Source organism: Morone saxatilis, unplaced genomic scaffold (assembly GCF_004916995.1).
Source record: "Morone saxatilis isolate NCDOM2014 unplaced genomic scaffold, NCSU_SB_2.0 Contig24, whole genome shotgun sequence".
In the NCBI taxonomy this organism is placed as follows: domain Eukaryota; kingdom Metazoa; phylum Chordata; class Actinopteri; family Moronidae; genus Morone; species Morone saxatilis.
In genome coordinates this window covers 4,557,613-4,572,993 of record NW_023339807.1, presented here as the reverse complement: position 1 = coordinate 4,572,993, position 15,381 = coordinate 4,557,613, and the positions used below count along the sequence as shown (strand labels likewise).

General features: G+C 41.3%; 1 protein-coding gene across 1 annotated transcript in view; it reads left to right on the top strand.

Moving 5' to 3' along the window:
* oxr1a (oxidation resistance 1a) overlaps positions 1 to 15,381 on the top strand; it is a gene marked incomplete in the record, with an annotated part of 146,826 nt that overhangs the window by 126,379 nt on the left and 5,066 nt on the right. Inside the window, 6 exon segments of the mRNA XM_035671759.1 lie at positions 335 to 519; positions 2,549 to 3,216; positions 5,827 to 5,992; positions 8,559 to 8,724; positions 11,912 to 11,992; positions 13,398 to 13,523. Of these exon segments, the coding sequence (XP_035527652.1) occupies positions 335 to 519; positions 2,549 to 3,216; positions 5,827 to 5,992; positions 8,559 to 8,724; positions 11,912 to 11,992; positions 13,398 to 13,523 (1,392 nt within the window).

The window sequence follows — 15,381 nt, the reverse complement described above, 5'->3', positions numbered from 1 at the left end:
GTGCGTGCGTGCGTGCGTGCGTGCGTGCCAACACACTGCTGTGTCCAGGCAGCTGTCCTGGCACACACACACACACACACACACACACACATACAGATCTATGGTATTGAACCGGTGCTGATTCACTCCTAGGTACCAAATGAAAGCACTGAAGTGGTCAGCGCTGGCAGTCAATAATTTGTACTTGATTTAGGACATTTGTGGTCTAAAATGGAGTTGACCTCCAGTTGCTTATGTGCCAGGGGTGCTTTTGATTATCTTTGGGTGGTAGATAAACATGCAAAGCTGTTCAGTTGTATGTATTAAAGGTTCTAATCCCTCTTTGTTGATTCAGGGTGCGGTGAGCGGGGTGTTGCTGGTGACACCCAACAACATCATGTTCGACCCTCACCGGATGGACCCCCTGGTTCAGGCCCACGGGTGCGAGGAGTACGGCATCATGTGTCCTCTGGAGGAGGTGCAGTCTACCGCCATCTACAAGGAGATCACTGACCCCAAGATCAGAGAGGATGTGCCAGAGTAAGAGGAATATTCTTACAGTTACACGTGTCTTTCTCCCACTCTCACCCGTACAGAAATGCAGCAATCAATGTCTGTAATCAATGTCATTCTCGGCTGCACTCGTGGTCAAATTGCATCAGCAACCAACCAACAGTGTAGTTCCCCCACCACAAACCAAAATAAAAAAGGAAACGGCAATTACACCAGGGTTAATGTAGTATGCCTTCACCCTCCTGTGTTCTGATTGCTCAACTCTTTATGCAGTAGGAAGCACTTCAGAGGATTCACTTGTTTCCTCCCACAGATTTGTCTGAGTTGTTTTTTTTGCTTCACTTGGATTTGTTTGTGTTGTTGAAAACTGATTTATGCAAGGACAGATAGGGTGTACTATTAGAAACCCTGTGGAGTCATTTTGTTCTGTTTCTTTTGGTGGTAGCAAGGTCTGAGCAGTGCTCCATTTAGCTGGTTGAGTGTTGCCCGTGGAGCAGTAATTGTGCTGGCAAATGACTGGTTTTTGTGCCAGGCCCAGCTGTTTTCTCAGCTGTGGTCCATTGTCTGTCTCTGCTCTCCCCCTCTCTGCTGACCTCTTTCTTTCTCTCTCTCTCTGTCTGAACACACAGCTGAGCAACAAGTGCCTCCAGGATGTAATTCTGTAGAGTGAGCTGTTTGGTCTGTCTGCATGCAACCGAGGTTTCCAAGAAATAGAAAGTTTTTATGTTCATGCACTAAACACTAATTAGCTCCTTTGGACAGTTAGAATGGGGTTTTGTTGTACATAATTTGAAATACAACTATGGTATTAGGGATATTAACATTCATACGACAAATCGTGTTTTTTTTGTCCAAATATGCACAAAGTTGGTGCAACAGTATTTATGCGTAAAGGGAGATCAGGTCTGTTTTTCGCGCCCAGTCGTGTGCTAAATTTCCGTACAGCTGGGATTATTGCGCTGTGTTCAGAGCCTGTGCTACAGGGTAAATGGTGGTTACTTTCATAAGAGGTCACTGTGGTTTCAGCTTCATTTTTTTCTTGCCATTCCTGTCTTGCAACACTGAATTTCTGAAATTTGAAACAAAAGTGTACATAGTGAGCAGAATGTATGACCCAAATCATTAGATATGCTCATATTCCAAAATTAACACCAGTAATAGGTGATTCTGTTCTAAGGAGATCAGCGCAGCTCTCTGTATTTTTTTTTTTACTTGATAAAGGCATTTACATATAGGCTACAACCACTTATGGAATGCATGAATTGCTTAAGCTCTGTTTAAATGCACTCATATGTTATATTATACGTCTTCCAGTAACAAATCGGTAAATTGTGCAGGATTATTATGTTTCATCTTTTTACTTTGTTTGACCATTTGCTGAATAACGCAGAATGGGAAAAGAAATCTTCATTATTATTTCAATATCACTGAAATAACTGACTTACATTTATGTTAGTTATTCAAATACCAAATGTGTTTGCTTGCTGCAAAATTAGCCCACGACAATTGTTTGAATAAAGCAACAAGGAAATGCATTTTACATTATGTATAAGACATTATAATACGTTATTGATCATTAATGTGGCCGATGATTGGTTAAAGTTAATGAGTGATTTAGTGTAGCACACGATAGAGCTGGGGGACTCAAAAGAGACAGATATAGAAAATAATGATGATAATGAAAAAATTGAAGCAGCAGACGCAGTGATATTAGCCTGTAGTTGAGGCCACTTTCCAGAAAGGCTGGATCCTACATTTCCCATGATACTAAATGCCAAATAATGTCTGGCAGTTGACCATCCATGCCTGGTATACACACACACATCAACTCTGTGGCCTCAGTTTGTAACACTTTCTTACTTTAGACAGCCACAGGGGATATTTATTATGTTTTTGCAGCCTGAGGAAAACTACTATTACTACAACTAAACTGATCTACCTGTGTAAGATCAGAGAAGTATACAATCAGTGCACTACCTGGAATACATGCTATATGTGGTATTTCTTGATAGAGTTGCATTGAATGTGTCTTACTGGTTGTCTTTCATGTTTCCAGTGACCTGGAGCCTCTTCCAGTTGAGAGACACCCCTCCCAGCAGAAGGACCCAGAGCAGCGCCTGAGGGAGCCAGGGGCCAGCGACAGCGGCAGCACCGCCCCACGCAGCACCGAGGGGTCCATCTCCGAAGACGTCTTCACCGAGCCGGAGCTGTCCCCCATCCGGGAGGAAGAGCAAGCGTCTAATGAGGACCTGCGCCTGGACAAGTCCTCTGGCGCTTTCACAGAGTCTGTGCAAACCGTCACCCAGGTGGAGGCCACCGGTGCTGTCTCCCAGGCCCCAGGCAGTGCCCGCGGCTCAGTCAGCCAGCCGGAGGGGCCCGCCGCGGCCAAAGCAGAGGACAATCCACCAGACACTGCCACAGAAAATGATAGCCAGTCCCCCATGGGATCCAAGCAGCACAGTGTAGAGAAGCCACCAAGCACACCCACTACCACCAGCAGCAGCACTAGCCAGGCCCAGGGTCCCAGCAGCAGCACCTCTCGTCCAGGGTCCCAAAGCTCAGCCACCCCTGGTGCCACAGACACCACCTCCGTCTCAGCCAGTCCACAGGGGGATGCCAATGAGGGGACAGATGTCTTCAAAACGGACACTATGCAACAAGGCAAGGGGGAAAAGGAGAATGTAGAACAGACACAAAAGGAAGGCATGCTGAACTCTGCAGAGGGTAAACACACTTCATTACTAATGGTTAGAGAACATTTCAGGAGATGAATCTGGCCTCATGTCTTTTAGCTGCAGCCCTTCATCCATATTCTTCTGAAACCTATCAAACTGAGATTCTCTGCTCTTTGGCTGCTTCAGAATCACTTCTCACATGTTGGTTCTTGATAACCTTTCCGTTTCCACTCTGCCTTGGTGCTAGTAATTGGAATATAAGGCGAAGGGAAATGGCAGCCTCTCTGTTGTTATCAGCTTGGCGAAGCTAGCCGGGCTTTATGGGGCTCTATGCAGCTCTTTGATCTCTGGCTCTGGTGGTCTGGACCACTCCTCCGGGCGATAAGCAAAAGCCTATCAAACACCACAATGCCACAAACACAGCTAGTACCCAAAGGGGAAACACAATGACGATGAAACCCAACATCAAAACGCCTTCTGAGACAGCATTCAGAGGTGTTATTTATATTTGACATCTGTCTCTGGTTTTGCTTTCATGTGGGATTTAGTCAAATACTAAATTCTACAAAGCCTAGAATAGACCTATTTTGTGTTCATTGCCATGTTTAAGATTAAAGGATCATACCAGGTTTTAGATGTTTTAACCTGTCAACTACCAGTTGGTAGTTTTTATTTCTTGTCATGCCAAACATTTGATCCATCCCACAGTGGATTCCAAGACACCTTCCAGTAACATATATACAAAAACATATTAAAATAACACAATTTTCTAATATTATGGGTATTTCTATATACTTTCAAATAACATATATTTATGTGTACAATTTTAAATTAATTAAACACTAATTAAAAAAGAACTGAATCTGCAGTGTGCATGTGATCCAACATTAAATTAAGTGCTGTGGATAGGTTTTTTGGTTGTTGTTTTTTTTTTTTTTACTACAAATTGTTTATACGGTACTTACTGTACATAGATTTTCTATCTGGCTTTTAAACTGATGTTGTCTATTAAAGGTATATAATGCCAAAAACATAATCTTAAACAATAAAAAATGAAAATTTCTCATGATCACAGCATACAGTAGCATACTTTCAAATTACAAATGTAAGAGTATCCTTGAATGCACCAGCAAGTAGTTTTAAAACAGCCAATTCTCTCTGTATCAGCGCACAGTGATAACATAACTTTATTAAGGTAGCAGTATGTTCACTGTGATGGATTACCTATCTCCAGCAAAATGATGTTCAGTGTACTGAAACAAATGGAAAGCAGTGACTGCCTGGAAGTTAGGTAGGAGAAAATGGTTGGCAATTAATGTGCTATTAGTGGTTGATTGGCTCAAACATACAAAACTATGACAGCATCCTTTAATCAGTATCTGCTTGGCACAGTTCTGGTCTTGTTATCTGACAGTGGCCTCGGTCTGTCACGCTCACTGGCTCACTTGTGCCTGTATAACCCACTCTAGTTGGACACGTAGTTGTGATTCCAAAAAGATTTCTCTCCCCAGAAGACCAAGACAGTGGGAGAGAGATTTTCCATTTTCTCCCCGGCAATTATTGTCACACAGAGAGCCGGGCTGCAAAAGCACTTTTAATTCACAGGAATCTCAGCAGGGCTGCCTATTATTCTGTGCACATTAGCACAGCCCACACACGTAACAGCAGCAACTTCAGAAACACACTGCATTAACACAGTATTAATGCATTTTGAAAGTTGAATTTGTCCTACTGAGCTGTGTTGTCTAAGCAGATTAATATTATTTTCCCTGTCATTATTTTTGCTAGTTAGCTTGAGATGCCCAACCAGGAGATGACAATATGTGCCGGTGTAATGTCACTGGCACATATTGTCCGTTCACTGAAAGAGTGATCTCATACAGCTTTCTGCGGCTGTGGCTTTATAATTGATAATGTACCATAGGCAGAAGACTCAGTGCCACTATCAATTATAGTGTGCTACTCCATTTATTTCTGTCATCTGTTGTGTTTCTGCCACAAAATGACTAATGCCAGCTGAAGTAGCTGGTAAATAGAAGAAAGAAAACAAGGTCACATACATACAGCAGGTATTGGGAAGAGAACACATAGTTAATCAAGAAGATGTATTTTGTTTTTGATAGAGAACAAAATAGTCATGATTTTCAAAGGAACTGTTTGATATTTTGGGAAATATGCTATTTTGCTTTCCTGCGAGAGTTAGACAAGACGGTTGATACCGCTCTCATGTTTGTATGGTAAATATGAAGCTATAGCCAACAGCTGCTTAGCTTAGCTTAGCTTAGCTTAGCATAAAGACTGAAAGCAGGGGGAAACAGCTAGGCTGGCTCTTGCTCTTGATTGAAGTCATTGTCAAACTGATGAGATACAACACATTTATGAGTTTTATAGGTGTTAGTAGACAGATTTTGTTAGCTTTGGACAGGACCAGGCTGTTCCCCTCTTTTTAGTCTTTATGTTAAGCTAAGCTAACCAGCTGCTGGCTGTAGATTCATATTCAACATACAGTTAATGTCACTGATCTGATATTGAAAAGGCACCTTCTCCAAAACGTCTTTTAAACTATTCCTTTGAAATGATTTGTCCTGTTTGTTATAACTATTAAGTTATAACTTAACACGTTATGCTTATGTGACCATGTGATGATTTCCTCTTTCAGGTACAGTGTCGGGAGAGAGGCGGAAGCACCGCTCTCACAAGTTTCTGTGTTTGCGGGTGGGGAAGCCCATGAAGAAGACGTTCGTTTCCAACGCCAGCGCCTCCATGCAGCAGTACGCCCAGCAGGGCAAGAAGCATGAGTACTGGTTTGCTGTCCCGCAAGAGAGGTCAGTACTTCTGCTACACCTCCCAGTAGTTAATGTAGAATTTTGCAACAATAGTCAGCTGAGTTACTGAGGCACCTCACCTCCAGTCCTTTTAATATTTGAAACCAATCAAATATGCATTCTATGTCAGGTCTGACTCCCTCTGCGGCTTCTCCCCATCTCCCTCTGCCAGGCAGCAAAGGGATTTATTATTCATTCACTCTGCAGGGAAACAGACACACATGCTTTATTCCTGCACTGGGGCACACATGACCCATGCAACAGTCAGGATCAGCTAAAGCAGTGCCCTGTGTGGTCTTTCAAAAGAATGTACTTCACCCACAAAGATGCTGTGAACTTTGTATGACCTACACTGAAATTTGTAATGGCTCATATCAACGGAAAATAGCCTCAGCTTGTTTATGTGTTTGTTCTAAGTTGGATCGTGCCGTCTGGAAGTACAGTTGCCAAGTCAGCAGTAGTCATAATTACATTAGAGCTCTTCACACTGAAAGGAGAGCATTACGAGAAAGTTGTGTAATATGTTAATGTGTTTTTTTTGAATGAATCCAAATTGCAGCAATGGCTTAATTTAATAAGTCACTTGTCTTAAAAAGCCATTCATTTCAGCCAAATCTGGAATTGATTGGTCATCCCAACGTCATCCGCCTCTGTCTCCAGCACAGATGTGTTACTTTATCTATCTAGTCTTCTTAGAAGACTAGAAAGGCGCTATACAAGTACAGGTCCATTTACCATTTACCATTTAGAGACGAGGAGACAAAAGCACAAAAATGGAAATTATTTCATGAGGTGAATCTGATCAGTTATTTCCCAACCGTGAGTTTCACAGCACCTCTCGTGTTTTCAGTACATGTGTCTTTTACAGCAGCAACACACATGGTGTTCTCTCAGGCTGCTAATCACATCAGACAAACAGGCGCATCGTCTTTAGTTAGTCATGGTACCATAAATGCTTCTTGGTTATGCGATATGTTGAGTCCCTTAGTGCCGTAAAGATGCAGGAATCCTCTTCACTTCATTATTTACTATGGACTTCAGACATCTTGCTTGTTAAAGCTCTGTTGTTTTTATCCACAGGTTGCTTAGCTACAACGTTTTCCACCTGGAAAACAAGTTTGCTGTGATCCACACTGCTCTTGGGGATGATAGCCCGGGGACATGGCAGATTCAAAGCTAGTATTAAAAGACAGGGCTCGTACATGTTACCACTCATTATTTTTAATGCATTGCAAGCAGGCTAAGGTGTGTGGGAGGAGTGATCATAAGCTGTTCCAACTGACAGCACAGCAGCTCATAGTTTCTACAGATACTGCTAGGCTCTGAAGCCTGACCTAGATGGGAGGCGACCCGCATGATGTGTCTTTAAGTGTCCTGGCCTGGCAATGGTGTGGGAAGAAAAGGGAAGCTATTGAATGAGCCATACACAACCATGACTCTGAATAGAGCTCAACCTACTGAGTCTGCCACAGCTCTTTCATGTCTGCTAGCAAACACAAACAAACTGTATTCAGTAGTTTTCTGTCACTTTTTTGTGAGTTCTGCCATAGTCATTATATCATATCCTGAACTGTTCAGCTGTGGTCAGCCAGAGAGGGGGAGGGGCAAAATTGTAGTCACAATGTTGGAGAACTACAGGAGATCATTATTACCACTAGACTTCCTTGTTTTGAGGAAACTGACTTCTGCTATGTACAACTTTAAAGCTGCTTTAATCAGTATTTTTATGTTAATGTATCAATTGAATGTCAGAGTTCACACCTGACTCTATAGTTCCCCTCAGCTCTATCAGCTAATTGTTTTGGGTTTATGAAGTTCAACTTCACTGTTTTAGTTCAGTTGCACTGCCTGTCCCCTGTACACTACCCAACACCAAATGAAGTTAGCGACTAGCTGGTGAACAAAGTGGAGCATTTAGCAGCTAAAGAGTTTCCCTCAGGAGTTGGTAGAGACCAAAACGGAGCTATGAGTGAATATTAACTTTAGATTTGTTAGGTGTCCAGAAATACGACTCCAAATAAATGCTAATGTTGCTCTGTGTCTGTTTTGATGTATTAATAAGCAACTGTTAGCTAACACATTTGCCGTAACTATGATAATATGATACTATGTGAATGCTGTGTTTACAGCTTGTTAGCACCGGCCCCAAATGACCATCAAAATGAATGTATTCAGTTTTAACTATGCCTTATATTCATATTAAGAGAGATTGTGTCCCAAAATACTTACTAACAGACACAATGTCACACAGACAAAGCAGCTTTAACACTTCAGCAGTATTAGCTGAGAGGAGACTAATAAAAGGTCTTGTGTCAGTCTGTCTGTGTTGAGTTTCATTCGTCCTGAAAACATTTGGGAGATTTATCAGATTTTTCATCAAATCAAAGTCACAATTTAAAACTTGTGACCTCACTCAGTGTTGTATTTTACCTTACAGTCTCTGGTACTGGCCCTGATATTTTAGAGGCACTGAATGGCGCATATCAGATGATTTTGTGCTAAATCTCCAAGACCTGTAGGAACCAAGCCTCTTCCCTCATAGTTTTTCCTGTGGTTCTTCCCCCAGGTCAGACCACCTGTACGTGTTCTTCATGCAGTGGAGCCCGGACATGTACGGTGAGGGGGTCAGGGGGATGGGACAAGAGCCTGGATTTATGGTTGTCAAGAAGAATGAGGTGTCAGAAACAGCTGAGGATGAGCCCATCACTGACCTCAATGTTAAGGAATGGGAGGTAAGGTCTGCACAGCTAAAACACTTCCCTCACCTAGCTTAAAGTGCAAGTGTGTTGTCTCAACCCTCACATACATGGATTAAGTATAGTTCTCCACTATGGTTTAATCCATAATCTGTGAACAATGTGGTGTATTGTTAAGTTTATTGTTATATGTTGAATTACATGTTCAGTAATTGTGTTGATTTGCCTTCATTATGCAACGCATAGTGCAAATATATTGTGCTGATCTTGGTTTTTAATCCATCAGAACTGTGTAGTTGTCAAGCCTTAGTTTTGTATTCTGCTTCTGTATTTTGCACCTCTGTGTACCGCTGCATATTTCTTGATTTGATAGTAAATTTTTGTATAAACTTTCTATCACATGTAAGTTGTGTAAACACTTGCTTTGCTTGGAAATGCGCTTCTCTGAGCTTCCAACCAAAGTGTTTTGCATGTTTGTGTAATTCTTTACTCTTCTCAGTCGGTGTATTGTAGTTTCATCACATGTTGTGTGACTGTCACTAGTGTTGGTCCGCATTTGGCAACTTACTTTGCTGAATGGTAAAATTGTAACACCATTATGAGTTGCTCAACATATACAGAGAATATAAACATTGAGCAACTAAACTGTGTTGTTTTTTGTTTTTTTATGAGTTATAGTCCCAAAAACTCATGTGGCACTGATGTGGGTTCAAACTGTCTTCGAAACTAACCTTTCAAAGTGCATTTATTGCATTTATAGAATGTGGAAGTAAGACAAGGGAGCATAGATAAGGAATATCCTTCTATTTTTTCAGCACTGTCTGTGCATGTTGCTGCACCATGCACAGCGTGGATGTGTTTTGGCCAAATGAGACTGTTTACTAGCTTGTGGAGATGAAAAGGATGCATTGTACGAAGAAATTGATACGGTGGAAGCTGTTGCCTGGATTTAAATTTTAATGTAAATGAATGATGTAGGAAACAAAGTGGACTAATTTGTTTGTCCCTGGGCATCTTGCAAACAGAGGCCACATGATCCATTATATTTTAATAAGTAAATAGGAACCTGCTGCTTTAGTTTGCCCTGTTGACCATACATGACTTTAAAGCAATGCTTTTAAGGCACAAATTAGATGTGCTTTACCAACAAAGGTTTGTCTAAAAACTAATAAGAGTTTTGCTTAACAAAAAGACAAAAAAGAAAAAGACCAAATTGACTTTTAAAGCTGATTTAAGTTTCATTCGATTGAATTTGATGTGAACCTTTTTGTTTGTTTTTTTATAACTGGGAAATGGTCCATCAAAGTGTATAGAAACGATACCTCATGGCATAGTGGTGTAACTGTGTCTTTAAATCATGTCGGTTCTGGGACGGGACCATCGGGTTTCTTTAACCAATGGGGAGCCGGTTTTCCTCCTGTCCCGTATTGTTATTGGTTTTTAGCGATGTCACACAAATCATTCGGCGTAAAGACCCCATTGGAAAAAACTGTTTCTATTTTAGTCAAGCAGGCTGCCAGGCTTCGTACCAACTCCCGGTGCTTCTCTCGGGGCTATACGGGGAGAACTTACAGGATCTGTAATGTGACTTTCCAGCTTCAACCTCGTCCAGAAAGCAAGACATGTTTTCTAGGAGGGTGAAAGACCAAGAGAAGCGGCTGACCCCGAAGTATACCTGTGTATGTACAGTGTACCAAGTTCATGTTTCAGTCTCCAGCGATGTAATGTATGTTCTTGTATGTTCTCTTGCTGTTGTTGTTGTTGTTGTTGTTAGCATGCCGTGCTAGCTCGCTAGCGAAGCTAACTAGCCTGCTAGCCGTTTAGCCGGTCCGGTCTAGTTCAGTGGCAGCAGATGTTAAACAAAGTGGCCACTATCTGAACGCTATTTGTCAGTCAGGACAGTGCTCTCATCCTCTGCCTGTCCTCTCTGTTCCCACGATGTGTGTGGCTCTGTAAGCTGTCTGAAAGTTTCCAGTGCTAAGTGCCAGTTTATTAATGCAGCTCCTTTTTCAGGATTCACCAGTGTCCTTAACCTTAACCTTACATCACCAAATACTTTACAGTTACCAGATATCATGTTGACTTTATAGTTTGTTGAGTGACTGTTAAGTAGCCACCTGTGCTGTACCACACAGTATTTAAAGTACTGGTCACATCCAAATGCTGACCTTTTTTATGACATTGATCTCTTAAGAGAAAAGGAACTTGATTCACACTTAAAAGTGTGCAGCAGGCTAGCATGCTGCTAGCTTACCCGTTTTCAGGGGGGAAATGGACTAAAGTGCCTTCAGCTGGAGGTGAAGTGAGGCACAGATGTATATTTTATGAGGGCTGTAGTTTACCCTCTCTGCTACATTATTGAGAGCTGTAAAGAGGCAGCTTGTTACCAAAAAAGTAATTAAAGGAAGCTTATGACATCTGTGTCCAGACAGTTTGATATTTATTGAAATGTTGACCTGAAATTGATAGGACTGGGTGTACTGCGTAGTATTGATGGCTTTGTTTGTTTATCTCGTGCATGAGGCTTTAAATATCTTTCTTGTACTGAGACACAGTGGACAATTAAACGCCAACGTTCATTCAGTGGCAGAACAGAGGCAGCAGCTCTCAGTGGAGTATGCAGCGTGGGGTGTTACTTTGTTGGAACGCAGCCATGCTGGTCATTGTTTTGGTCTGTCTGGACTGTATTTTTGCGGATTGTTGTTCCTGACAAACAGAGAGCGAGTTAATGCTCATGCACTTGGCAGGTGTTTGCTGCATCAGTTGGACTTTAGCTATTTTTTGTTGTGTGTTCCAGCATCAAAATCTTGTGGATTCTGAGCAGCCTTTTCACTTGGCTTGTAGAAAGGTGAATGAGTCTGCGGTTTGCTTTCTGCTGCGGTGTTGTTTCTATCCTTTGGTCTACGTCTTTTACTATAAGTGAAGCATCTAGTGGTGGTGATATTAAAAAATATTACACAAACATGCAAAATGACCGAGTGCTCTGAAATGCCCTATCTTCTTCTCTTTACCAACAGTAAACTCCTCTAACAGTGGCCTTCAGCCTTTGTTACAGTGTGTTCAAATTTAAGACATCTACCTTTCTATAAAGGGGAAGTTAAGTTTGCTGGAATCACTACTTGGTGCAAATAATACCGTCCAAAACTCACCATTTCCTTCCCATGGCCAGCAATAGATCTGGCAGAGTTTTATGTTCCACCTGTTCCTGTCTTTGTACTACCAGGTAGTGTCTCTGACGGAGTACCACCGTCGGATTGATGCGCTAAAAAGTGAAGATCTGCGCTCGCTCTGCAAACGACTCCAGGTGCCCTGACCAACCCTGTCTGCCCCCCCTCTCTGCTCTGCCCAGCCCCGCTGCTGCCTGCATCAACACGGTCTCCCATAGGCTCCATACTGCAGGCTTTAGCTGCTGCTGATGTTGCTCACTAACTTCAAAAACACATGATCCTATTGCTTTACATAGAGTTATGGGTTGAGTAAGTTTCATGAGTGTTTTGGGCTCACTAAACCTACTCAAAACTTGCTATACAAGATAAATTGGGAGTAAATTCTCAAACATTTGCCTCAATGTTTTTTTTTTTTTTTTAATCGATTCACTACAGAAAGCTTGTTTGGAGTGAAGAGGTTCTCACGTGACAGCAGCCTTATCTCCATGTGTCAGGCTTTCCTTCTTAGACCGCTTGTCATGACGTTTTTAGTGCCCACTAGATGAGTCTGGTAATGAAGTAGTTGTTGCTAGCTGTCTGTGCTGGCTGTAGACAAATCGGTAGGTTTTATATAGACATAAATTTGTGTTTCTGTAGGAAATTCCCTTTTTTCTTAAAAAGAAAATTGTCTTTGATGCTGAATGTAAAGAATACATCTAGCGTGAAGACTGAGGAAGAGACAGTACTGAAGGACGAAGAGAGGGTGTGTTTGTGAGAGGGTGGAAGTAAGACTCCCCTGACAGGGTGAATGATGTTTTCTGAGGACAATGCAGGTAGGCCCTATTTGAATGAGAACTGAAACATGAGAGCATCCCAGCCACCAGTGGTGAAGCACTCCACAATCAGCCTCTGTTATCGAGAAAGATAAATAACCCAAACAGTCCATTGGTCAGAGAAAACGTCAAACAGTGGAGTGCAAATTATTCATTGGGTTGATTTCCTATTCACTTTGCATTCTCCTCTTCCAGACAGTGTCTCTGCCCGACCAGTCCTGCCAAACCAATCCTAGTCATCTGGCATTGGAGAGTGGCAGGAAGATATTCAGCTGCCATCATCAAATTGTTGGTTGTTGCTAGCAAATGCTGCGTTTATAATTTTGGCAGGAAAACTGTTGGAATTAAAATGGGAGCTTTTGTTACTCAGGTTAGGCTATGGTTAAAGGCTGGTTTGATCTTGTTAAACCTGTTATCCTAGCCTTTAGCCTTGAGTTGTTAAGGTCAACCTTTTTCTGCTTTGTAGAGTTTATCACTTCAGATCAGACATTTTGCCCTTCTCACTCAGTGTAAAGCCGAATACTGTTGCACTTTACAGCTTGTTAGTGGTTACTGCTCTAGTAAACCTCACTAGTTAAATCTGTATCAGTAGCCTGACCTAACGCAGAACAGAATCGTAGATTGATGACAGTAGCTATAATTGAACCCACCCACTATCAGTGCTCTGTGGAAGTTGAACCACTCCTTGTCCTTGTGTGTATGCATATCTGACATTTATTTCTACTTGTAGATCACCACCAAGGAAGAGGTGAACTCCAAGCATGGTGCATCCATCAAGACAGAGCTGGAGCCAGAAACATTCAAACCCAACCTCAGAGAAGCCAGTGATCTCCTGGAGGCTGATCAGATAGAGAAGGTACAGACTGCTGCGCACACTAGGGATGTCACAATACCAGAAAATGCATTAGTCGATACCAATCCCCATGAAACTGCGCGATCCTTCATACCCAATTTAATACCACGGTAAAAAACAAAACAATGAACCCACTCCTTTATTGAAAACATTACAAACAACAGTGGTATGTAGCCTTCAAGTAATAAATCCAAAGGAACAACACTCTTTTCTGCTTGCCTGTTGCTTTCCACTCTTTAGTTGATTGTTTTTGTTATATAGACTATCTGCCAATCAATATCAGCCTCCAAGATCCCGATTCTATCACAGTTTTGTTATAGTTTTGTGGTATGGGGTTATTTTTAGACTCGCTTTGTATTGATATCAACGCAGGTGTTATTACATATGTGTCCTCTTCCCCCTCGCATAAAGCAAACGGTGTATTTCCAACATGTGAGAACATGTCGGCCACAAACAAATCAGAGCTGTTTTACTGTTTTTCTTTTCGACAAGTCGAGGCAGAGCTGTTACTGCAGATGTACTTGTCGCCATCTTCAACGTGTTGGTAGCCATTCTTCCTCCTAATGGCTTTATATGTAAAATTCTCCAGAAGAATCCCTGGTACCTCGTCGTTACTGTAGAAAAACAAATACTGTCACATTTTCAGAAAATTGGCTTCACCAGTATCAATTCTCATGCCATCCCTTGTACAAATCTGTTCTAATGCAACCCTACACATGCAGCAGTGTGTATCTGAATGTTAGTCAACCTTTTAAAGGATAAAACTGGTGATGTTTTATACTTTTCTGGTCAACAAATCACAGGAAGAGACTAAATCCAGCAATGAGTTGATTCTAGTGTGTGTATCAAAGCCTGATATCGTATTCCTCTGTGCCATAGAACTCCATTGTGGTTTAAAAACACGTCAATGAGCAACACTGAAAAAATATTACACAAAATACACAAAATAATAATAAGTTGCCCTTTTACAAAAAAGGCAATATTCCTATTAAGTTTTTACATGTTTAATGAAAATGAAAATGATAATATTCCTGTTTAAGTTAACGTAATGAAGTACATCCTATGGCTATAAAAAATTGGTTAAAATAGGTTTTCTCCCGGTGGCGGACACAGCCTACCTCCTTCATTTGTTGAATGACTTTGTTGGAATTGTCGGTGTTACGATATTTACACATATCCAAAGATTAAATATATCCAAAAAGTTGTTGAAACCAAGTCTTTTATAATGTTAAAAAGTAAGTTTGTTTCTCTTTACACCAAAAAATCTGGGTTTTTCTTTAATGCGTGCATCTCGACACCAGACTTACTAGTTTGGTTTGTTTACAACGCTGTTTACAGAGCTGATTGTAGTCATGTGTCATGTGTCACAAACTGTGGTAAAAACAACTGAGACATTAGACTATATATACTGTCACCATATACATATTCTGAAGGGGCTGTATACATGTCCAAAGAATGCTCCTAAAACATGAATAATATCGGCATATCCTACGTCTCAATCGGAAAATGCTACATTCAGATTAAAGAACAGAAGAATATGCTGTTTATATCAAATTAGGAATATTGCCATATTTGGAACAATAGTTGAAAAGTAGTGTACATGTAAACCCACATACATCCTGCTGTAAATACTCACTAGACCGCCGAATGTGTATAAATCCACCAATGAAAATAGTCCCCAACAAATCCACTCTTTGTTGGTGTTTGAGTAACATTTGCTTAAAACTACAGTGACCAGGTATTTCAGGAAATTAGCTGTTTTTCAGGATTATTATATTTGGGAACTGTTTTGAAGGATTTATGTCCTCAGTAGGAACTAATGGGCTTCTTGTTTTTGATCTTTTTATGGAATTTGTTGACA